At 36.9% G+C, this 24,765-nt stretch overlaps 1 protein-coding gene across 17 annotated transcripts in view; it reads left to right on the top strand.

Moving 5' to 3' along the window:
* The window catches only part of CLASP2 (cytoplasmic linker associated protein 2), a 153,408-nt gene that overhangs the window by 71,333 nt on the left and 57,310 nt on the right, over positions 1 to 24,765 (top strand). For all 17 annotated transcript variants that reach the window (XR_004842303.1, XM_035896533.1, XM_035896523.1 and 14 more), the window contains 9 exons: positions 5,282 to 5,361; positions 10,659 to 10,751; positions 11,388 to 11,533; positions 12,772 to 12,907; positions 16,117 to 16,187; positions 18,798 to 18,857; positions 19,987 to 20,064; positions 20,663 to 20,830; positions 23,522 to 23,577. Coding sequence is in view for 16 of the 17 variants with exons in the window: in XM_035896533.1 (XP_035752426.1) it covers positions 5,282 to 5,361; positions 10,659 to 10,751; positions 11,388 to 11,533; positions 12,772 to 12,907; positions 16,117 to 16,187; positions 18,798 to 18,857; positions 19,987 to 20,064; positions 20,663 to 20,830; positions 23,522 to 23,577 (888 nt within the window). In the remaining variant the exon portion in view is untranslated. The remainder of the gene's footprint in view (positions 1 to 5,281; positions 5,362 to 10,658; positions 10,752 to 11,387; positions 11,534 to 12,771; positions 12,908 to 16,116; positions 16,188 to 18,797; positions 18,858 to 19,986; positions 20,065 to 20,662; positions 20,831 to 23,521; positions 23,578 to 24,765) is intronic.

Below are 24,765 nucleotides of genomic sequence, written 5' to 3'. Positions count from 1 at the left end.
AATTGTGATCCACATAATCTTACTCGAGATGTGTTGCTCAGTAAGATACTGTTACTTCGTGCAGTTAGAGAATTCTGAGGGATAAAAGACATTTGTGTAACAGTACCCTTTTCAAAGTTTATTAACATTTGATTTGTGATGTATGTTGTATCAGAAAATAATTACAAATTTTTTGTAAGGAAGTGTGTTAAGAAAAGTGTTTAAGAACAAAAAGTGAAACAAAGTTTTAGAGTTGTGTTACTCCTGAGTTTCTGAACCGGTTTTGAAATTCCCTTTTTTCACAGGGAAATTTTTGTTCTGAAATTTCAGTTAAAAGAGCTGCAGAAGCAGAAAAAGCTGAGCCAGACTAGTAAAGAGTGGCTACCAAATACAAGTTGAGCAATTTTTTATTTTTAGACCAGTGCTTGTATGCTTTAGTAAACAGTTAAGCATGCTTTGATTAAACAGTTCTTTGTTTCAAAACAAAAATACCAGTCCAGTATTGCTCTAAAGATATCTTTCTTCTCCCATATAGTGTTCTGTTGTTTTCTCATCCCATCATGCACAGCTTTCTAATTACTAGTGGGGAGAGCATCCTGGTGGTAGAGCAAGTGAGTAGTCTGAAGTTGTGATATGATGGAAAGATTCAAATGTTTCAGTCAGAAGAAGGGAAGAAGAAAACCACAGGAATTAATTCCTGGGTGAGAAAACTGATTCTGCAAAAGACTGGGTAATTTCTTCGCTTGCATATAGTACACTTCCTGGTGTTGAGCTATTCACAATGCTGAACTCAAAGCCTTGTGACTGGAAAAAACTTTCTTCAAAAAAAAAGAGTCGTAGGGCCTCACAAAATTATAGAAATCCTTAAATTTAACTTACGAAGATGTTCTCTCTCTTAGTAGTCCACAGGAAGTAAGGTGTTTGTTTCCTTTGCCTCCATACCCAGACTCATTGAACTTAAGTTTAAAAAACAAAAAACAAACAAAAAGCCCCCCAAACCAACCACAAACCGACCCTAAAACTCAGAGGAGCTTCAGCTCCTGTAATTTACAACTCTGTTATGTTTAGTAGATTCTTGCCAGCTTCCTGCAGTGTAACTTAGGCTTGCAGGTGTCTCTGTGAGTGTGTCTTAGGGTGCTTGAAGGACAAGAATAAGTAAAGCTCTTGAATGAAAACTAACAAATAATGTAGATAAATGTCTTGTGTGGACATTGTTCTTCCTCTCCTTCGGATGCATTTCTCTTCTGGGTCTCAGCTGAGGGAGGCCCAGCTGGATTCAGTGGGATGAGTCCAGAGGTAGGGTAATGTGAATTGCAGTCATTTAAGAAAAAGCCAGTTGATAAGGCTCTGGATTTTAGTTACCTGCTGAGCACTTAAAGATTTTAAATGCAGTGGGGTTACAGCCCCTTGGAATTGTTTATAGTGTCCTTGCCATTAAGAAGAATACAGTAGTTGAACTTGTCTGTACTTGCTCAAAGGATTATGTGTTCTATGGGTAAGGTTAAGAACATGCATTATTCAGTGGAAGGCATTAACGCTTGAGAGAGATACTTCTAAGAAATTTATAATCAAAGCTTGGTCTGAGAAGGTAAGCAACAACATCATCGAAACAACTTATCAGAAATACATGTGCTCTGTCAGACACATCAATTTTGAGTCTGTAGGCAGTACTGAAATGAGAATTTTGTAAAGCTCTGCTGTGGCTTTTGTGGAGGAGAGTCAAGCCTTAACAAAAGTATGAGAAGTCTTTTGAAGGTATCTGCATGTGTGTGACTATTACATATCTTGTTAGCACAGTAAAAAGACTTTCTCCTGAACTGGGAAACAGTGGGTTGAGTTCTGTCATTTTTTGGTTAGTCTCCACGGAAACAGTGATTGGTAAACAGAATTGGTAAATGTACTTACGAAGAGATTGGGAAGGGAAGAGAAAGGTTGAACAATATTTTTCCTCCTCGTGCAGTATGGCCTTCTGACTTGTATACAATGTAAAGAAAAGACAGTTACTTCACATTTTATTATGGTATGCATATATAATCATGGAGTTGGAGGAGAAAGATCAATGAAATAAAAGTGAATGTGCTTTTAGAGATAACTTTTAAAGTGTCACTTGCCAAAAAAAAAAAAAACCACAACCTTTTCTTGTTACCAGGCAAAGAGGCAATAAAACAATTTTCTGGGTGTATTTAATTTCAAAGAAAAGTAGAAGTAAACCAGTTGTTGATACTAGGGAAAGTGGGAAATGCTGTGTGCCTGGATTATATCAAATGGATTTTAAATAGTAGTCTGTCCTTCCTATTTCTCTTTTTAAAGTAATAAATTGTTATTCCTTAGATAAAGGTTTTTCTTTTATTCTTCAGGATGCATTATTGGATGATGTTAAGGTGATAGAAAATCTGTCATGTAATCCATGCTATTTTCTGATTTTAAAAGCAATAGTTCAAGGCATACTAAAGATGACGTCTACTTATTTAGCAAAGGCAATTTCACTCCCTTTAATCATTATAGCGTACAGGAGTGCACTATGAGTACTTGAAATCCAGACATTTTCTATGACTTTTATGTTCATGGCCTGTACGTGTCAATTTTTAATGTTTGATTTCTGTAAGTTTATTCCCGTGGCAGAAAATTGGTAAGTAATGGATGGGAATGCAAAGTACTTTTTTCCTTGCTTTAACAGTGGCGTTTGGGTAGTTATATAACCTAATAATAATACAAGACTTGTCTAAGCTGTTAATTGCAGGGAGGTGTTTTGCCTTTAGTGTCACAGGATCACTGTAGCCTTAATATTTATCAGGTTGGAAAGAAACATGTAGTATGAGCTTCATAGGGATTTACTGTGTTGTGACTAACACAGTGGGTTAGCTTTGACTAAAACAATTTTGGTAGGAACAGAAACCTTTTGTGAACTGTTTATATAATTTTAAACATTTTAAAAAGTTCTTTGACCATATGAAAACTATGTTTTAACCTTTAAAAGATTGGCGTTCTGGTAGCCTTTTGGCTACTTTCAGATTTCTTTTCCATTTACTTTTCCCAAGTACGTACTGTGTATTGATTGTGTTTATTTTGGTACTAGACTCTTAAGTGTTGGAGTATTTCGGGAGGGACAAATGAGGTTATGAATTGAGCATCCAGGCGGCTGTTTGTACCACCTAATTTAGCATGGTGCCCCTGTGCCAAATTCCTCCTTTTTAGGTTTCTTTCAGCAAAATTGTATTCTGACCAGGGCATCCTCCCTTTTAGGAGCTGTACAAGTTTGTGTGGCAGAAGAGTGTGTTCTGAGTGTAAATGGGATCTTTCCCTCCCTGTTCTTAGCCAGTCTTTGTGGAAGGACTTGTTCCCTCTACTGTCTGGAGGGAGAATAAATGGGCGTTTATAATTTCTTCTTTCCCTTCTGGCTGCCATTGGCAATTATGACAGATGGTGTTGGAGATATACACGTAGAAGTGTGTTACATACAGCATCTCTTTACAACATCCTTGAGCTTAGGCTGTCAAAACTTGTTAGATGTTCCTATATCATACTGCAGGCACTATGTCCAACTTCTGCTAGATACTACTTCAGTGTTTTTATACTAAGCAGCCACAAAGGCATGCAAGAGATCTTGTTCTGCATAGGGGTTTTGAGATCTAGTAACTTTGCTGTCAAATTTGTAGTGGCAGTTTCCTCATGTTTCCAAACTGCACAAGTATACAAACACAGCAGACATGATTCCCTGCACTAATAAATAGGACATCAGGGACTGTAAACTGAAGCATTTTTGAAGAGTGCAGCCATCAAGAGTTTTATTTGTCAAGAAGTCCTAGCTTTTTTTTTCCAGTTGTCCACTCAGCCATAACTGCTTTTTCCTAATGTTTATTATTTGTTCTGTAGTTAGTAAAATACATACCATCTCTCTCTGATGCCTCCATTTCAGCTGTGCTATGCAAGTTAGGGAGGACACTCTGCCATCTGTCCTGTTGGCCTCACTCTGAAAGAGTTAAGACCCTTGTTCCTGAGTGCTCATTTGCTGTAGAGAGATTTTTATATATTTTTTTTTTCCCCCCCCTCTCAAGAAGAAAATGTTCTACTGGACTGATTATCGTCATGCAGTTAACTTGTCTTGTCATATTACCTGCCTGATTTGATTATTGAAAATCTTTAAGGATTTGCCAAGCTTCACCTTATACTTGTTGTAGTGCAGCCTGGATCTGATGACCTTGGTCTTTGATTTGATAGCAAACTTGAGTTTGTTCCTTTAAAAAAGGGCTTTCTTGATAACCCTAGTATTTGCAAGAAAGTTAAATCCAGGCACTGTTTTCAAATTATTTTCCTCTTTAGAGTTGCCTTGGTTTCTACCCAAGATTTTAATGGAATTTGGTAACTATATGCTAGTGTGAAACCAGCAGGTTACCTGTTAGTACTTTTCCCTGATTGTTTTGCGTGGGATTTGGGACATCTTTGCATGTTATGTGAGAATAGTTCCATCATTTACCTTGCACAGAAGTGCCCTACTACTTGCATAGCTGTCATGGGAGCTTTTGGAGAGAAAACATTTTTGGTTTTGGAGAGAAAATGTTGATAGTTTTTTAGTAATGTGTCTGGAAGGTTCTGGAGAGCTTCTTCCAAGTGATACAATCCTGGAGCCCCACTGTGGAACACCCGTGGGGATGAGCACTCCAAGAAGCAGGCCACCAATCAGTGGAGTTCAGATTTTGCTTCAACACAACATTCCCTTTGTCATGTCTTTGCTATCTCTGTTGAAGTTCTTTGAGCTTTGGGACTGAGAAATGTACCTCACACTTAGCTCCTCATGAGAATACTGGGAAGCACAAGGTAAATGAATGGTGTAGGGCTGCTATGCATTCCAGAGTTGATTGCTTGTGTTAAGGTGAAAATTCATCCAGAGGAATTCCATTTAATGACAAATAACTCTTGATTTGGTAAATACTTTGAAATTCTATGCTTTATTTGGGAACACTTGTATTATCAGCATGCAAATCTCAGAATTTTATGCAGACAGCTGCTAGAGGATTGTTGTACTAAACATGTTTCCAATTAAATACAAAAATAAAAATAATAAACCATGAACTTTGACAAATTAGAAACTGCTCAGAATTGTTCATTTTTGAAGAAAAAAATAACTTTATTATTCATGGTGAAATCAGAGTTCAAGGTTTTGCAATTTTACACATGATGAATGTTCACGATTTATGTAAATTATCTTAAATGTTTGAAAATTGGTATTGTGAAAGATGTTTATGTCAGTTTGAAAACCGTGATGTATATTACATATTGTTTAACAGTATTTAAATTTATGTAGGTTCCTCTAAAGAAGGAGGAGCTGGAGCCGTGGATGAGGATGATTTTATTAAGGCATTTACAGATGTTCCTACTGTACAGGTAAGATTCTGTGTATACACGTATTTGTCTTCAGAAATACACTATTTGTAATACTTTGTGTTAGCCTACTTAGAAAACCTCTTTCATTTTACAGTCTTCCAAGCGAGTGTCATTACTTTTCCTTCTTTCTGAATTTACAGACTCCACGGAAAGCTCTTTACTTTTTCCAGTTACAAAAAAACCCCACCTTTTCTTTACTGTCCTACTTATTATTATCACATTGTGTTTCAGCTAAAATCCACTATTGCTTTTCTTAATCTTTTCCAGGGAGCTACTGAAAATAATTGTATGTTTTAATTTTAATAGAAAAATATTTCCATAATGTCTGGAAAATCTAGGACTGCAATTTCATGGGATAATCAAGTACTAATAATACAGGCAAATTATTGAAAAAACCCCAAGAATTGTTTTTTCACATGTGTCTGAATTGTAATGATGGTTTCTAGCATGCATGTCCTCATCTGTAGCAATACTTAAAAAAAAAAAAAATCTGGTGTCTTATTTGAATACTAATGAACCTGTTGGATTCTGAGTTCTTAGTTGAAAGATCATTAAAAAATTTCTGTTCTTTAAGTGTGGGAATTGCACATACTTGCTACTTTCACACAGTTGAGTCATTTAACATGCTTGTATCTTCCTAGACCTATTTTGAATAAGTTTTCCTTGAGCAGCTGAGGTGTGGAAGGCAACCAGAGACTCAGTCAGCCATAGTTCCCAAATACCAGAAGGATTTTGTCTAGCTCTCTCTTCTTGATATGTACTTTTGTTCTATTTTTATTTCCCGAGATGATAGTGCAGTTATTTGTTAGATCTCCTCCTGTAGGCAGAAATACTGTCTGCTTTTATGAAGGACCATTTTATCTCCATGGTTTCTGTCACATTGAAGAAATCTTTGTCTAACACTGTAAGAGCTTTGTTTCTCTGCCTCTTCAAACTGTGTTAAGGAATTCTTTAGAGGGCAAAGCCATGGAGCTCTTAATATTTATCCCCATTATGTTGAACAGAGCTGTATTCCACAGCACAGAAAATATGCTGCCTGTAGTTCAATGCCTTAATATTTGCAGTCCCAAGCAGCATACTGTAATTGCTCAAGTTGGTTAATAACATTACATGAACAAAAGTGGGGTAACTCTATGTTGTTGATGAGCACATGTGATTTTCTGTCTGATTGCTGGATCACCTAGGAACGTAGGTCATTCCTAAACTGCAGGAGGTGGAGGAGAAACACCCACTTGTCTTTACTAATCTCACCTGAGTTGAGGTGAGGACACAGGGGAGAAATGTTTAACTAGCCTCAATATAACCTATTTGTTTCATGGATGTGAATGTAAGAAAGACGTGCTGACCAGGAAAAAAAAAAGGGTGTTTTTCTCTACCCTTAGGAATAATGACTTCCTGCTGTCTAACATCATGTCTAAGACCATGTTAATGACCAAGAGAAAAGTTTCTGTCCTAGAGCCTGTGAAGAAAGAATGTTTATGACCTGTAATTTGCCAGGTTATTCTAAAAGCAAAGGAAACTTGTTAGACAGAAGGGGGAGAGGGAGTTGTTTGTACGTTATTGGGCCCATTCCTTTGTCTTTCTGTTGTCATCACACTTGTGGGTTTTAGTACTTGCTTCAGTGAAAGTATGGAAGCGAACTATATTACGGAAAAATGGATCCAGTTCTGAATCAAGATAAGTGCATCTGGATTAAGCCAGTAAATTGAGGTTACTTATGGTGTTTGTATGTTTAACTCATTCTTAAAAGCCTCCAATGGTGCCTTTCCAGTAACCTGTTCCAATGACAGCTCATCATTAATTTTTTTTTTTTAGGAATATCATACTGTTTACTCATACCTAGTTTGTACTCCCCATGTTGGAAATACTTTCCATCTGTGTAGTTATTACACTTACTTGTGTTTGAGCTTTTAATTTTTCCGTCTTTGATGTTGCACTTACCTTTAATGATGTGTGTGTGTGTTGCCCTCTAATGGGTAACAGCAGTTTATGAAGAAGATGGGTGTGTTTGAGATCTAGTCTGATGGATCTGTGGGCCAAAAAAAAGTACTGTGGTGTGAGAAGATTGTGCCTTCATATTTAAGATTGCAACCATAATGTTTTTACAACTTTATTTGCTTTTGCTTAAATTGAAGAAAATTCTGTGTTCAGGTCGTTAGGAGTAACTCCCATTAATAGCTAGAATTTGTCTCAAAACAAATATAATTGTTTTTATAAAAACAATTCTGATGTGGGAACTTAGAGACAAAAATATGTATTATGTCATCAGCTGAACACACAATTTCATCTTGGCCTTCTAAAAGCATAATTAATCAAGGGCAGGGAGAAAAGAAATATTACCTTTTATTTGTCTGAAACTAGTATAGGTATGGACAATCTTGACAATTTGGGATTTTTCACTGGAATTAGTTTTGATTTCATGACAAGATAAAATCATGCCATTTAGTAAATTCCTCGTTATAATGCCAATTGGAATAGCAGAAATTGTGTAGATCCACTTCTGTTTGTGCCAGGTAATTAAAGAAAAATTGATTTCTTTGCCTAGGCATGCAAGTAAGGCAGACATAAACCCATTGTACATATTACTTCTGTGCTTGTCTGTTGCTTAGCATGTTTTAATCCTGTGGCAGCAACTATAGCACGTGGTCTATGATAACACATAGCTGACAACAAAAAATGTCCTATTTTTGAGAACCCACTCAATGAGACAGCTTACAAAAGGTATTTGTGCCTTAACCAGAGCCTCAGACGAAGTTTCAAGTGTGCACCAAACACATCTCAACTGCCACCAAAAGGTGTGATCCTGCCTCCATTGTTATTGCACTTCTTTGTGATAAGTTGGCATAGGCTGCTGTGTTGGCAGAGAAATTTTTGCCTTTCCTCTTGTAGGGTTAGCTTTTTCTATGTTAAAACCCTGAATTGGGATGGAGACAGGGCAAGGTGGGTGGTGGTAAAGGAGGGAGAGCCTGAGGAGGTCGCAAATCGTGTCACAAATTCTGACGGCTTTAGGGTCACCGTAATGTGGAATTTCATCGTTAGTTAACCAGTGACTACTCCCTTCCACTTTTAAATGGAAAATAAAAATTTTCTTTGATAATGGAAATTTAATTTGATAAGACGACTTAATAGTATGGTACCGATAAAATTAGTGTATGTGTAAATGTCATGTAACAAGTATTATACACTACCAGTATACACAAGTATATTAAGTGGTGATGTAAAACTCGTGTTCGGTTTTGTGGGCAGTGGAGTAGAAAGTCTGTTACACTTGGACCCACTGTTTTCATTAAATCATATACTCTTTTAAAATAAGTTATGCATCAGATGTTTATTGACTTCTAAGGAGGAAGAAAACGGTAATCATGAGGAGTAGTTCTTTGGTTTTTATGGATGCAGTCGTGTCCCTTGTGCAGAACTGCAAAGCTGCTTCCACAGCATACCCTGAAAAAGCTTACACAGCTGTGTGGTAATAAAAATTTCAATTTTGTTGGTAAACCATATTCAGAAATTGTTTTCCACATGACAGTGAAGCTGGCCTGGGTGTACTAACTCATCTCGTTCTGAAGTGATTCCTACCCTGTTTATCCTACAAACCAGATATGCAGGTGTGTTAAAGTATGGATGTCTTCCACCTCCTCAGTACTCCAGCATGAAATAGAGGCCTCTATAACCATGTTCTGTTAAAGCATTGAAACAAAAGTAAATGTCAATAGAGTCAAGGTCCCATGTCTATTCTAAGTTGAATTCATTTGATATGCTCAGAAAATTGGAAAATTAGAATGTATTTGGAATAACTTCTGTAGTAACTTGAAGTTGTCCAGGAAAACGAAATATTTTCTAGAAAATATGTGTTCAGCTGAACTGTAGAACAGAAGATAGACATTCCTAAATCTTTTAACAATGAAATAAAAGATGCATATATGCATGCTGAACAGTGTGTTTAAGAGACCAGTGTCAAAGCTATTCACCAATTCATGCAAAGCAAGATGTCCTAACTATTGGTCCTTGTTTCTTCTACATGCCCTGTGCTATTGCACATAAAAAAATTACATCTTGGATTTAAATACTGAGGGAGCATCAGGCACTACTGTTTAGGTGCTGTGGAAGTTACCATGCTGGCCTCCAGCTTTCACTCTAGAAGGGTATGAGTTTCCTTAAGTCTTGAATCATATCTGCGAGCCCCGTGTGGATGTCTTGGATATGTCTCAGATGGCACGAAATGCCTGTGTATGGGCAAATCAGTTTAGGCCATTTTGTTCATGTAAACAACTTCTGATCCAAAAAATTGGAAATCTTAAGCTGAAAATATGCTTTAGAAAAAATTTTGGCCAGATCAAGTTTCTGATTAGTAACTTGCTTCATACCCTCTTCAACTTGTTCTCGATCAGGGGGAAAGGGGAACTTTTAAGTTTTGCATTATCAGTGGAAGCAGAAAAGAGCATCCTGTGTCTTATGTCAAGGAGAAGAGAAGGGAAGTCAGTTTATTTCTGATGTTAATACGTTTTCATGGCTACTTTTAAAATTTTTCTTCTTTAGAAATCCACTCTTATACATGTACAGTTATCAATAAATACATTAATTCATGTATTATCAAATAGTGACTGATGTATGACTAGATTGGTCAGGCTTCAGTTTTGTTGGAGTTGCTGTGTAGAGAATAGAGAACTCTGACTGGAGGCTGCTCCTTACATTTATTTTACTGACTGCATAAGTTAATGAATTCTAGGCTTGGAGTAGTAGTACGTATGAAGCTATTGAAAGTTTTAATTTGTTTTTTCAAACAATTTTTTAATTTTAGTGTTGACTAGCAGCCCAGTTAGGCCCTCATAGAGCCATGCACTATTGTAATGCAGAAGAGAGTCCCTGCCCCAGAAGAGTTGCATCGGGTTATAATCTGTTGGTTGAGTGTCATTGTAATAGTGGGTATAAAAATGAAATTGAATTGCAATAGTATCATAACAGATTATCTAAAACCTCTGCTTGTAGTGATTTATATATTTTTTTTAAATGGACTTAATGAAATTCTAGATCTGATTAGATCATCACAAGGGTAAGAGGTGAAATCTTGAGGACAATGTTTATTCTTCGACTTTTCTTTTAATGGATATTCACTACTCAGTGATATCCTCAAAGATTTCCTTTAAAATGCTCATTTATACCTCTTACACAGTTTTCTGGAATATTTGCTGCAAGATTTTCACAATTATAATTGTATTTTTGGTCTTCTCAAGCTATTTTCCTTCATCAGTTACCTGGGATATTAACAATATATATTTTCTGTTTTGCTAACACTTCAGATCTATTCTAGTCGAGAACTTGAAGAAACGTTGAACAAAATCAGGGAAATACTCTCAGATGACAAACATGATTGGGATCAACGAACTAATGCGGTAAACTTTTTATTTGGTTTCCAGTTTGGGTAGGTGTGTTTCATAAAGCACAGGCAGCTAGATATTTTAAAATGGTTTCTCCTAAAGCAATTACACTCCAAATAATAAAAAAAAAATTTTGTTTTAATTTTTAACCATTGAATTTCCATATACTAAATAGGTTTGAGCAAGTATTTTTAAAAGGCCGAAATACATTTTTGCTGACATTTAAGTGGAGGTTTTTCTAAAAGCCATTGTGTGTTTCAGTTGACACTTGGGCAAAATTATATATTCTGCAGGTAAACTGCTAGTGTTAGTACCTCTTATGTGTGGCTGTGATAAGTTTCACTTGCAGGATTAAAATGGTTGTGTGGACATAGCATTTCTATTTTTTATCATGTTTATGGCATCTTAGTGTTTGGAAACAGGTGTATGAACAGAATTACATATCTGTATATTTTTAGATGGAGATCTGAGACCTTTTAGCTCTAGAATTCAAGTAGTAGAATTTTTTTACAGTTCTTAAATTACTGCCATATATATCACAATGATGCTTTGCTTTAAAAACATGTCTGTGTACATTTTTGCAATCAAGTTGTTACTTATTTTGAAACGCATATTGGTAGTGTCCTAAACTAAATGCATTACATTTTTTAGCTGAAGAAAGTTCGGTCATTGCTTGTTGCTGGAGCTGCACAGTACGATGGATTTTTCCAGCATTTACGGTTGTTGGATGGCGCTTTCAAGCTGTCGGCCAAGGATCTCAGATCCCAGGTGGTTAGAGAAGCATGCATTACTGTAGCGTAAGTATAGTTTATGTGCATTTGTGTACATTGCTAGATTTTAGTATGAATTTGACTTAAAGATGCTTTATCAGTGTTGCAGGAAAGATTATCTTGGTGGACTGCTGTACGCTATGACTGATAAAGGGTCAAGTCAGCATCTGAAGCCGTAGAGAAAAAGAAACCTTTAAAGGAACTTGACTTTTTAGGTGATACATGTAGTTGATAATCCCGTAACAGATCATATGTGAAGAGCAAATTACCGTCATTACACTGAATACTTAGTGCAAGTTAATACATACTGCTTTAAGTACTACTGCAATACTGGGGGCTAGTCTTAAGAACATTTACACTTGGGTGACTGGCACAGGACTTTACTGTGACTACTTGTAATAACAAAGTGAGCTCCCCTATAGTGTTTTGAGCCCTTCTGCTTGACTATTGGATTGTCTGAGATACAATTTTAAAAGATAAAACCCAAGTGAAAGCTTCAGTAAAACATTGAACCTTTTGGCGAGGTATAATATCTTTCATGTCCATGATAATTTTAGAAGCTGTATCTGAACAGAAATAAGTTGTCCATCCTCATCATCTTGGGGACTCTCATTGAATTCAAGGAGGGGTAGAAGAAGCCTTATTTTTACACCAGAGCAGTCTTTCCCACTTCCATGTTTTCCATGGCTTTTTTTTCCTCTGGAAAGCCGTTAATGTAACCACTGATTTTCGGTGGCCGTATGGAACAGGTATGCCCCAGAGTTCACTCTTGCTGTTCTGGTCTCCTGACTGAACAGACCATGGGGAACTGTTGGAGCATAGAACTGCCCTTGCCAGGGAAATTCAGGCTTTGAGAAAATAATACTAGCCTTTCCTAACGTGAAGTCAGGACTATCATAAAAGTACTGTATAAATGTCTTCATCCTGCAGTCAAAAGGAAAAAAATCTTGAACAATAAATCTAAAATCTTACGGAAACTATATACTCTGAAAGTGTGTTTAAAAGCAGAAATACTATGATATTCTATGTGGATATGAGAATTTTAGCTTTTCAAATTGTGCTATTTGTTTTTCATTATGAAATAAAGTCTGCTAAGTAACAAAAATGTTCTGCAAATCCTGCATTTCTAATGAGGCAAGGACTTGGAAATCACAGAATTAATAATGTTTAGAAAGATAAATCTTTAAAACGTACAGTGAACTTTGTTATTTTAAGGCTAAGAAATTAATTTTTGTTAACAAGTTTTATTTCTTTTTCCTAAATAGCCATCTTTCAACTGTTTTGGGAAACAAGTTTGATCATGGCGCTGAAGCTATTGTGCCTACTCTTTTTAATCTGGTTCCCAACAGCGCCAAAGTGATGGCAACTTCTGGGTGCGCAGCCATTAGATTCATTATTCGGGTAGGTGATCCTGTCTCACTTTGCTTGCTAGGAATATTCAGTTAGTGGCTTTTAGTAGAGATAACAATTCTGAAATATAGGATTATAAATCATTCTTTCATGGAGAAGTAACTTTTCTCAGAGATGGACAAATATTTATCATTGAAAACAATCGGCAGCATTATCATTGTAAAGAGGGAGGAATAAGTATGAAAAGCAAGTCTGTTTTAATGACTTTCTTTTGTAATATGTTAATTGTAAAAAGGCAAATGTATTTCAAATGTTAAGTGTGTTTAACTGCCTTTTTGAAGAAGACAAAGAAGCTAGGAAGAATTAAAAAAAAAATAAAATATTTATTTTTACCAAAAAAACCCCATATTAAAAAAAAAAATTAGAACTGTGGAGCTACTGATAAAATGTTGAAGAGGCCGAACATACGTGGATCAATTCAGAAAGCACAAGTTCGTGGGGAAAAAAAGCCCAATATAGATTTTAATCCTGGGGTTAAGAACTTTCTAAACTGAATCCTCGAAGCTATAGTATATAGAAGAGGGGAATACTGTATTATAGCTGTTTTTTTATTGTCTGTTCCTTAAGCATCTGCTACTGACTGGTGTCTGAGGCAAGATACTTAGCTAGATTTCTGGGACTTGTACTGATATTTTTGTGTTTCAAATATAAGTGGGAGGTTGCCTGTAGTGTTTCTACATTAAAAGCTGTGGTGTTCTTAATTCCAGGCACTTACTGCTATTCAGTATGATCTCATCTGTAGTTTTAATTTTGTGAGTTGTTGGAAACCTAAGTGGTTTAATGACTCACACCTTTTGTTGCCATCTTCAGTATGTTTTGGAATCTGTACTTATTCTGTCTAACCATGCCTCTGAGAACGTGCTCTGAGACTTCTGCATTACCTTTGTGTCAGCACTTGGGCTAAGAACCATTGGCTTTTTTCCCCACGCTCTTACGGTGTACTGTGAGATGGCTAATGGCACAAAGTTGAGAGTGGAGGAAGGAATACACCTTACACAGGATTATTAAAGTTGTGAGAGAAGAATAGCATTTGCAGGTAGTATAAGAAAAGCTGAGGCGTGTAAGAAACTAACCCTGTCTTGCTGTTTACAGGAGCCAAATCAAGGACCAGAAAAGCAGCATGAAATAAAAATTCACTGATTGTATTAAATTGGCTTTATTGGTTCTGTTCGATTGGAGACAAGCCTACACAGTGGCTATAGCTGCCCTGATTTTGTTAAAAGTTATGCTATTCTTAGCTGTAATTTAACATACTAGATTGGAGGCATAGAAGCAAGAAATTCCTATCCATAGCATTCAAGTACCGATAAATGGCTTATGCAGGGTGTTCTGACAGAAAATTCAGGTTTCAGTGGAAAAAGAAAGAAAGAAATACCAGAGTAAAATGAAATGCAGTCCCACTGTCCTTTGAACTTCGATCCTTCGGATTAAATGAGACTTGGTCAGGGCATTTGTGATCAGTTAAATATTTTGAGCCCAAGCCACTACAGCTTTTGGAGTCAGCGTTTTGCTCAAAAAATCCTACCAGAGTCCACTGACAGCCAGTTCAGATCCTTGTGTTTCAGTATCTAATTGCTGTGAGTGAGTGTACGTAAAAAGAGGGAGGCTGTATTTATACGAGTGATCTTGAAGAGCTCCATCTTATCTTTGCCCCATTCTTGGATGTCTTATTTCTTCTCCAGATAGTTCTTGTACTGTAGTCTGATTTCTCTTTCTTGACTCTTAGTGAATCAGGAAACCAATAAAAAAACAAAAAGTGGGGGGAGGGTGCGCCATGGTGAGAAGGCATGATGGCAGAAAATCTTTACCAGAGGGAGGTTGGATTCAGGATGGGCAACTGAGCTGCAAGGTGGGTTGCAGGAAGCGCGTATCCCGTATTGTTAACAGCTTCCAAAGGGGTGATGGTTGAAATGTGCAATCTTGAAGCTGAACAAAAGCAAGCCTTGAGGCTTTGATTCCTTTGCAAAACACTTTCTAGAAATTACAATGTCAATAGCTCCAAAGACTTGGAACATACAGGTTTCTTCATCTGTGAAAACATTTTATTCTTTGCCCTGATACTGCTTATTGTTCCCTTTCTGGCAGTCATTTACCACTTTTCAATTTGAAAACTATGCAAAACACAGATAAAACCCCTAAAACCCTGTTTCAGAGTAGATCAGTACAAATGCAACTGTAAGGCTCTTCCAGACTTTTGGATTAATTCCCTCCTAATTCTGAAGTTGGCAGTACTCTGAGAGCTGATAATTATCTCTGTGCTTTTTTGGTAATTTGTGTGTTTATATCCCCCAACAGTAACCTAAGGAGAAAGTATGATATGTGAGATACTAAAAATTGTTCAGTATTGTACTTTTTAAGCAGGTTTTTTTAGTTTATAGGCTACAGTTTCACACTGTATTGGGGACTGTTTCAGAAGTTATGTGTTTAATCAAGAAAGGAATAAAGAAATGAACTGAAAATGGATTTGGTGAACCATGTTACTCTTACTTGGAATTAAAATGTTAATACCTTGTGTCTGCAATTAGTTAAGATAAGCTGAAGTAAGGCTGCTTTAATTCTGAATTAAAGTATTGCATTTGGATTCACTGTAGTTTATCTTATCCACTTTGAATGGTAGTTCAAGGGTTTTCTTTCCTGTGAGGATGTTAGGTGTTTCCATATAGATTATATACACGTGCTTGCTTATATTACATGTCATTCTTTTATTATTTTATTGACATATTTTGCATTAAAAGGAATTTGGTCTTTGTAGCACTAATCGTATTGATTGATCCCTAAAAGAATGTCTATAGTTTCAGATTGATTGATTTTCTTTTTGCTCTGTAGCTGTTCTTTTTAAGACTATGTCTATTGCTTTTTTTCTGTGGCAAAACTGAAGTAACATCAGCTTACAGCTCCTTCTAGGAGACCCATTTGCGCCTTCATATATGACTTCTGACAGCTAAATACTGCATATCATGATGTGATTGTTGATGGCATTGGAAGTGCTTTTTGCTTGACATTTCAGAAAAAAATAGGTTTGATCAATTCACGTGCTAGCAGCAGTCTCTCATTTAACACTATTCTACATTTAGTTTCAGTAAGCATTTTAAATGATTGCGATTTTTGTTATGTTGCTAATTCTGTTTGACTTAATTTGTACAGTACAAATTCAGGAATGCTTTTATCATTAACTGCTTTGTCTTTTTTTTTTTCTTCAGCATACCCATGTGCCACGACTCATACCTTTAATAACAAGCAACTGTACTTCAAAATCTGTTGCAGTTAGGAGGTAAGTACCTGGTAAATAGCAAATAATTAAAGCTGTTGCTTTTTTAAATACGATGATCACATGTTGAAAGTAAACAGACTTGAAGATTTATGGCCATTAACTCTGAATAAACAAAACTGTTATCCGGTAAACTACAAAAATGAATTTCAGCAAAGTTACATCGGATGATGTTGAGGAATGGTACTTTCTGCCATATTGGGGGACATACACTGTATCCTTCTGCAGAATTTATTCTCATTTAAAATGTTCCTAACACTTGTTCAAAAAGTACCTTCTGATTTAAAAACAGAAGGGGGGGAAAAAAAAAGCTGTAGTTGAATCTGAGTCTGAGAATAAACAACACAGGTGTTGAGAGGCATTGGGAGAGCATGAAACAGATAAGAACATCTTTGCGAAGAACCAGCCTGAGCCTATTAGTTACTGTTAGGGCCAGACTTGACAGGCCTAGTGAAGTTAGCTTTTGTGAAAGCACTGTAGCCTACTGCATGCAGCGTGTGCACCTTGCTCTCCTGATGTCAGGAGAACTTCATAACTTTTGTGCAATGCAGTTTGAATGCAGCTTGATCGTGTGGAGCTAGGCTATCTGATACTGTGCCCAAAATAATAAACCTACCACGCTGGGAACTGGGGGCTTGAGACTGTGGCTGCTACCTTAGATAGGACGTGGTGGATCAATGTGTTGTCATGTTTAACAACTGAGGTGCATCTTCAGCATGTTGCTTTTCCCAAGAACATGATACTTGAACATTTGGGTTGGCTCTTGACAAAACTAATTGGTTTCTGGCAGAGTGTCATTTTCTGCACAGAATCTCACAAAAGCAGTTAAGGCTGTTTCTGGACCCACAGTAGCCCTGAAAGCGATATAGCCATGTGTATGCAAGAAACAGCTTGAGTATCTACACTGTTTGCTCTGAATCTAAGCTATCTTTGCATCCAAAGCAAGTATATCTCAACCCAGATTATACTGACCTGTCGTAACGTCTGGTTGGACTGAAAAACAATTCACAGGGCTTCAGTGCCTCTGTTTACCATGGCTTTGCTAGACTGTAGGTGGCTTTGGTACTGCAGTTTACAATCCAATGAGCATCAGTGAAGGTGGCCAACATTCCATTGTTTTCATACTGACTTAATTCCTTTGGAAAAGGCAAAAGGAAACTAAACCAGTTATCTAGTGAAAAGCCTTTCAGGGTTTCTTGCCATGTCTTGTAGGTGTCCACAGGATTTGGGCAGAATAAAAATAAAATCTGCCCTTCCAGAACAGGTCAGAGATGCAAAATAACCAGAAAAAGTACTAATTCCAGACAGTAGAGTCCGCTACCTTTTTGAAGACTCGTTATCTCCACCTTCCTAACCTGCATTGTTTTGATTTATTCACCGGGAACTAGCTTCAGACACATTTTAAAGTATGCCTTTTGCTAATGGCTGTCTGTTAAATTGTCAAAAATTCTGAATTAATAATGAATAAGGTTACATAACTGAGTTTGTAGAGTGCCAACGAATCTTTAGTAGTGTCATGGTTTAACCCTGGCTGGCAGCTAAGGACCACACAGCCGCTTGCTCACTCCCCTCTGGCGGGATGGGGGAGAGAATCAGAAGAGTAAAAGAGAGAAAACTCATGGGTTGAGATAAAGACAGTTTAATAGGTAAAGGAAAAGCCACACATGGAAGAAAAGCAAAACAAGGAATTCATTCACTACTTCCCATCAGCCAGGCAGGTGTTCTGCCATCCCCGGGAAAGCCCAGCTCCAGCATGTGTAACAGTTACTTGGGAAGACGAAAGCCATCACTCCAAACATCCCCCCCTTTCTCCTACTTCCCCCAGCTTCATATGGTGTGGAATATCCCTTTGGTCATTTGCGGTCAGCTGTCCCAGCCGTGCCCCCTCCCAGCTTCTTGTGCACCCCCAGCCCACTTGCTGGTAGGGTGGGGTGAGAAGCAGAAAAGGCCTTGACTCTGTGTAAGGACTGCACAGCAGTAACGAAACCATCCCTGTGTTAGCATCACTGTTTTCAGCACAAATCCAAAACGTAGCGCTGTACTAGCTACTATGAAGAAAATGAACTCTGTCCCAGCCCAAACCAGCACAGAGTGCTTTCTAAATGTAGGGCCCTGTACTAATGGTCTCATGTTCTCCATTATCATACATTCTCAGTAATGACAGATGGAATGGATGGGAATAGTGTTTGGGCAGAAGTACAGTGCCATAGAAGCATTGTGTTGTGACTTAATAGCTGAATTTTTGAAGTATTGATTTTTTTTTTAAATATTAACTTTTTATAGTTTATACAATTTTTAAACTTTGTTGATTTTTTTTGTCTATTATTTTGGGGCTAATAAAACTAACATAGCATATGTGTAATAACATGACAGATGGTTAATTGAAACACATATTTTTTGTTGACGTGTCAGATTAGTTAGCCTGCATGTTCGCTTTCTATACAGAATATTTTAACTTTGCAATAAAGCGGCCAATGTCCTTATTTGACAGATAAACATACTCTTATTTTATGTATTTGTTCCCCTTAGGGGGAAAGAATAAAGTTACTGTTTATTCTGCAAGCACATTAGAGAAATGAGTATTAATTATAACCTTTTGTTCTGTCTTTTTAGGCGCTCCTTTGAATTTTTAGACCTGTTGTTACAAGAGTGGCAGACACATTCGTTGGAAAGGTATGGGCCAGTATACTTTTTCCCCAAGAATAAACTGCTATGATATTTTAAGACAGAAATATTTTCATTAATGCTTTAATTGGATTATGTTGTTCAGCGTTGGCCAACCTTTCTAGCATAGACAACCTTTCTAGCGCAGCAGATTGTGTGGCTCATTCAAGTGCCAGGGAGAAGGAGGGCTGTATGCTCCAGCCTTGAATTGTGTCACCTCCTCTCCTTACCCTCTGCCTCTTCTCCTGTACCGCATGTGAGCAATGCGTACCATGCTTTCTCAGTTTCACTTATGTCGTGTGTCCTGTGCAGCGAAGGTGCACAGGGAAGTGTCTGATTAAGAGCACACTGTAGCTTCTCTGGGTAGATAGGAAAGCAGTACATGCGTCAGCTCTGCAGAATGTGTGTTGTAAGCGCAGAGTTAAGAGCAAAGGGATTGCAGGGCCTCCAGAGAAGGCTCTGCAGAGCTCACCCGGCTCCATAGTCACCTTTCAACCCCTTAAGGTGCTCCTGAGAAAGGGAGCAATGGGGACATCACTTGATTTATGTCAGCATGTGCATTCTAGAACCAAACAAAATGCTGCCACCATCCCCCCCACCCTCCCATCCCCCCCAAAAAACCCCAAACCAAAACCCCAAACGTGTCTTGAATTAAAATCTGTGTATCATCACAATTTTTGGTTGTTCTGATGGGCACTTTGCTGTTCTTTGAGCATGTGTTGAGGTTTAGAACTCAAATGCAAAAAGCTTTCAGAAGTTAATTTCCAGGAAAACAAACTTCTTGATCTTAATGTCTTCATTTTTCTTACTATTAATATAGTAGGGGAAAAAGCTTTTCCATTTCAGGAAAGTAGGTGTCTTTAAAATGGTAATTTTAAATAATGTTTAAGTGTGATAGGTGGATGTATGTCTAAAAAGTAGATTTTAATTCTTTCACTTTGAAGAAGGAAGCTTACTTGTACCTTTACAGAACGTGCAATTATGTCATTAGTGTGCTTAAGGGTTTGTTTGCTTCATATCTTAGAACTACTATCTCAGCTGTTTTTCACTTAAAGAAAGGTTAATTAAAGTGTAAAACTTAGCTACTTAAAATAGAATTTGGAGTAGCAAAATAGCATGAAAAATGTCTTTCTTCTAGGCATGCAGCTGTCTTGGTTGAAACAATCAAGAAGGGCATTCATGATGCTGATGCAGAAGCAAGAGTGGAGGCAAGAAAGTGAGTTTTGGCTATGTTTTGCTCTGAAAAATTGTATGTTTTACATGAGTGATAGAAGGCTCTACTTGGAGGTGAGCAGATAACTATGGCTGAAGAAGAGGACACAAGTTAGGCTGAGAATTGATGTTTCTGTTCTCGGAGTCCTGAATGAATACCTAGTTTCTTTTCCAAAAGACATTCTGAAAGATGAGGCAATTAATAGTGTCGTGCAGCATTTGAGGATTCTACTGCAACAGCGGTCATAAAGGTTGATATTGCTGCATAATTATTCTTCCCCCCACCCCCCTTAAGTTACTAAATGACTGCAGCGCTTTTGACTAGTGAGTAGGCCAGAAAAGAATTTCTTCTACTTCCCCACAGAATTGGTAAGTGAATGTGAGAATTTCAGAGGATAGACTAGGTTATTTTGAAAATATTAATTCAGTCAATGCAGCTGGTGTCTTTTATGGATATATGAGCAGGATTGTATGCATTACGTATTTTCAGGCTGAGTTTCTTTCTCTCCCATCCCTGGTTCATTCTGTAATCTTTATTTCCTGACTCCACACTTTGAAGAAAACACAGAGCAATTACGTGTGGTTATTCTCATATTTTGCAGGGCTTATCTGGGTCTTAGAAATCACTTTCCTAGTGAAGCTGAGACTCTCTACAATTCTCTTGAGCCACCCTATCAAAGAAGCCTCCAGACCTACTTGAAGAATTCTGGCAGTATAGCATCTCTCCCTCAGTCAGACAGGTCATCCTCCAGCTCACAGGAGAGCCTCAAGTAAGAGTCACTTAACTGTTTCTGAACCTATAAACAAATAAAAAGTGTTTCTCAAAAGCAAATGAGCCAGATTTCTGTGGTGTACAAAAAAGCTGCAGTTGTATTTTATCACTTTTTTAAATAAAAAAATCTTGTATTACGTTTTGCCATACTGCCATTATTACCCCAACAAGGTGAAAAAAAGGGCAGTCATTAACTGGATTTTAGCAGGCTGTTCTTATTCATATATTTATTCCTTAGCAGCCTCTGTTACACCAAAATATCTTCAAGGTTCACATCTTGAAGTCCAGTATTCTGGTGCCGTGAATAAGTCTAGGAAAGAAATAATGATGTTAATCCTTTTTTATTCCTTTCACTGGGAAGTATGAGAGAGACATCAACAGATTCATTCAGATTGGAGATTGGTATTTTCATGTCTTCATGGTATTGAATATGTATTTGCAGTATTTTGCAGCTATGCTAATTACTAGAGGGTGGGTCAGTCCTGCAGTCAGTGGTGTATTAAAATGTATAGATAGTCTTGAGCTGAATAACGTTTGCTTAGGTACCAATAGCAAAAGAAATCTACTGGCTTTTTAGTGGAAATGTAACATGTAGTAGTACATGGTGATTTTTTCCTTTAACTTCTAGAAAGCTTCCTCAAAGTATTTAAACCTGTTAAGATTTCAGTTCAGGTGCTTTACTTCTGAAGCCAGAGAACTTGTCTGTTCACTTTTGACTTGAAAGCAAAGACTGCTTCCAGCATATTGGAAGTTCATTTTTTTCCCCTCTTTTTTTCAGCTACTGCCTTAAATACCAGAGGCTTTCCCTTTTCTTTGTGAAATCTTATCTTCCCTGTAATACTTGTAATTACAAAAACATATAAAAAAGAATTGTCTGTAGTGTAGGCTATTGCTAACACTTCATTTTCCACAAACAAATGTTTATTCAAAGATTAATTACTCTTGTTTGGATTAATCTATATTCCTTGTCTAAAAATCAAAGTGCTGTTAATGAGTTACTAGTAATGAAATGTTAAAAATTAAATTACGGAGAAATTCGAAACTTAAAATACTCTTAAATCCTCAAGTGTTACTTCCTGTATTGCAAGATACATAAGTACTACAATACAGAAAGGGAGAAGTAAAGAAAGACAAGAACAGAAGAGATCATGATATTGGAAATTAATTACTTTTTAATTGATTTTTCACTAATTTTGCATTTAGATGTATGCTGTTTTCCCTGTGTTACCCAAAATTATATTTCTGACTTCTAATACAGATGCTGAATTTTTCCTTTGTAAGCTTAGGAAATATGGGTATGGTTTCCCTAAATGTCTGATCCTCCGTGATTTTTGACGCTTGGAACTTATAGCTCTTACGGATCATTGATCAAAACTGGTTTTAAGGAGGATGGTGGAAAGAGAGAAATGTGGTAACTTGTGCCTGCCTGTATGAAACAGCTTAAATGAAACTTCAATCACAATAGATTGTGCAAGTGCTGAAATGGTAACAATAGTCTAGGCCTTCTGTTTGGAGCAACTTGTAAGGTCAGGATGTACCCAGGAGCTCTGTCTGGGTCTCCTCAGTTTACTTGCAGCAAAATACCTCCAAAACACTAGTTAGTAATGTCAGACAAGCAGGTATTATTCTTAATAAGCTGCAAATACATAATCTTCTGTGAAGAGTTAGGTAACAGTGCTGACCTCTGAATTATTGTTGAGCACCTGAACTGATAACTCGGATAAATACACAATATTATGCATCTCTTTTTCTCTCTGCTTTTTGGTTTAAAATTAGAGAGGGATTATTTTTACTAAAGCTGAGACTCTAGACTAAAGCTGTAATTTGACTATTGAAGCAAGTCAACTATTTCAGCAAATACAAACCTTCCCAGTCAGATAAATATTTAGAGGGCTAGATATGAATCAATGAGTAAAGTATCATATTTTCTTCCACTAGTCTTTTGCTTTTCCCTGGTCCCTCTGACTGCATTTTACACTTCCGAACAAGGCAGAAGAAAGGGCTCAGAGTTAAACTTGAGTGAACAGAAAAAGATTTTGCTTCAGCCACTATCATTTTTGCAGTAAGAATAAATGGGAATGGAAGCAAAACAGAGGAGAAAGACATGGGATTTTTCTTTTATAAATTGTGGGAACCTCTGGCATTCAAACAGGGGAAATTCAGTCTAGCTGCTTGGAAGTTCCAACATTTTCCTTTCTAATTTTTAACTCGATTCTTGGGAGATACAGGCCTGGAGGAGACTTATGAATTGTACACCTGTTTTCCTTGTCGCTACAGACACCATGTAATTTCCTTCATAAATCAAACTTTTCATGTAGCTCCCGCAATTTTTGTTTTATGGCTGATTTAGAAGATCAGCCCTGTGGTTAAAACCTTGTACCGACCACCTTAAATGTTTCTGTGACCAAGTCTGGAATGCCTGAACTTTGTGCTAGCAAAGCATGCATATTGGTAACACAAGGATTAATGCTTTGTGATGAAGATGTAATTTTATAAAATTCAAATATTAGATGATTATGTTTTCCTTATCATTCTGCATTCAATGTGTTTATCTAAACTATGCTGAGAAAGCTGAAGGGAAGAAAAGAACAGAGGATTTTTCTTTTTTTTTCCATTCTCTGTTGCTGCCTTTTGAATCTGGTACATGAGACTTACTTACTGGGTTTATTGACTTTTTTTTTATTTTCAGTCGGCCTCTATCTTCTAAATGGTCTGCAGCCAGCCCAGCAAGCCTTGCAGGCAGAGGTAAGGTGGTTGCTATATATTGCAGTGCACAATAATTATTCTTCATGTTCTTTGAATTAAAGGTTTTAAATGCAGCTTAAAATCTTACTGTCTTCAGCATTTACCCTTTTTCCAAGTTGAATAATGGTATGTGTCACTACAAACTGCACCTGGAGCTAAGACTGCCTCATACTTGCTTCACATTTCATGTATTTTCATTTGTTGCAAGTGTAAGACATAATTTGCAATGTATTGGTACTATTAATTGATCATCTGTCTTGGAGTTTTGTCATGGAACAGTCACTCTTGAAGAAGCAAAACATTATTCTGTGGTTTATTTATGATTATTAGGCTTATGGCAATTGGAAATAAAGGACTTGTACCTTTCATCTATTCCCATGTAGCTGCTGCTCTTTATAAAAAAGAAGAAACAAACCCACATATTTGTAATTCAAAGGGTTTAATTTTGTCTTGAGTTTTTAGAATTTAATATCTTTGATGTTTTTTCACATAATGTGTTTATACCTCCTGTGAAGTAAATCATTGAACTCCTTTTTACAAATAGCCAGTAGTTGAGAGTGCTTGTTTTCTGGATACCGAAACTGTTAAGGAGGAGTCAAGTTTTGAAGACACAAACCAATGGTTAAAATTAATTGAAGTGAATATTTAATATTCAGTAAATAATAGGAGGTGAATATAAAAATACTTTACAGAAGATTAGACCCTAAAGCAATTCAAGGTACGTATTCAGCTTGCCTGTGGCTTTATCTTAGCTGAAGTGTGGAAGTATTATCTTCCCTCAGTATCACAAGGGGTGCTGTGAATTTCCTTACGTTTGTGAAGCATTCAGTAATGTAGTAAATCACATAAATGTTCAGAATTTGTACTAGGGTGGGAGCACATCATTTGTATTAAATAATGGTAAAATTTCATGCTGAATGAAGATAAATACTACTGTAAAATACACTGTTCCTTGTCTGAATTTGATGGCAACACCAGGTCTAATTTGCTTCTTAACATCAATAATACTTTGTTTAACATTAACTTGACTTACACCAATTTACGTAGTTTTCTGTACTTCTTGCAGGTGTGCTGCAGCTTTCAAACATAATTAATTGTATGCATTATGATCTAATTTCCTAATTTTTTTTTTTTTTTTTTTTTTTTTTTTTTTTTTTTTTTGGGAGGCACCAAGAGGGTTCAACCCCC

This window comes from Egretta garzetta, unplaced genomic scaffold (assembly GCF_000687185.1).
Source record: "Egretta garzetta isolate BGI_Z169 unplaced genomic scaffold, ASM68718v1 scaffold170, whole genome shotgun sequence".
NCBI lineage: Eukaryota > Metazoa > Chordata > Aves > Pelecaniformes > Ardeidae > Egretta > Egretta garzetta.
The sequence above is the reverse complement of the archived record's forward strand: the minus strand, read 5'-3'. Positions and strand labels throughout refer to the sequence as shown.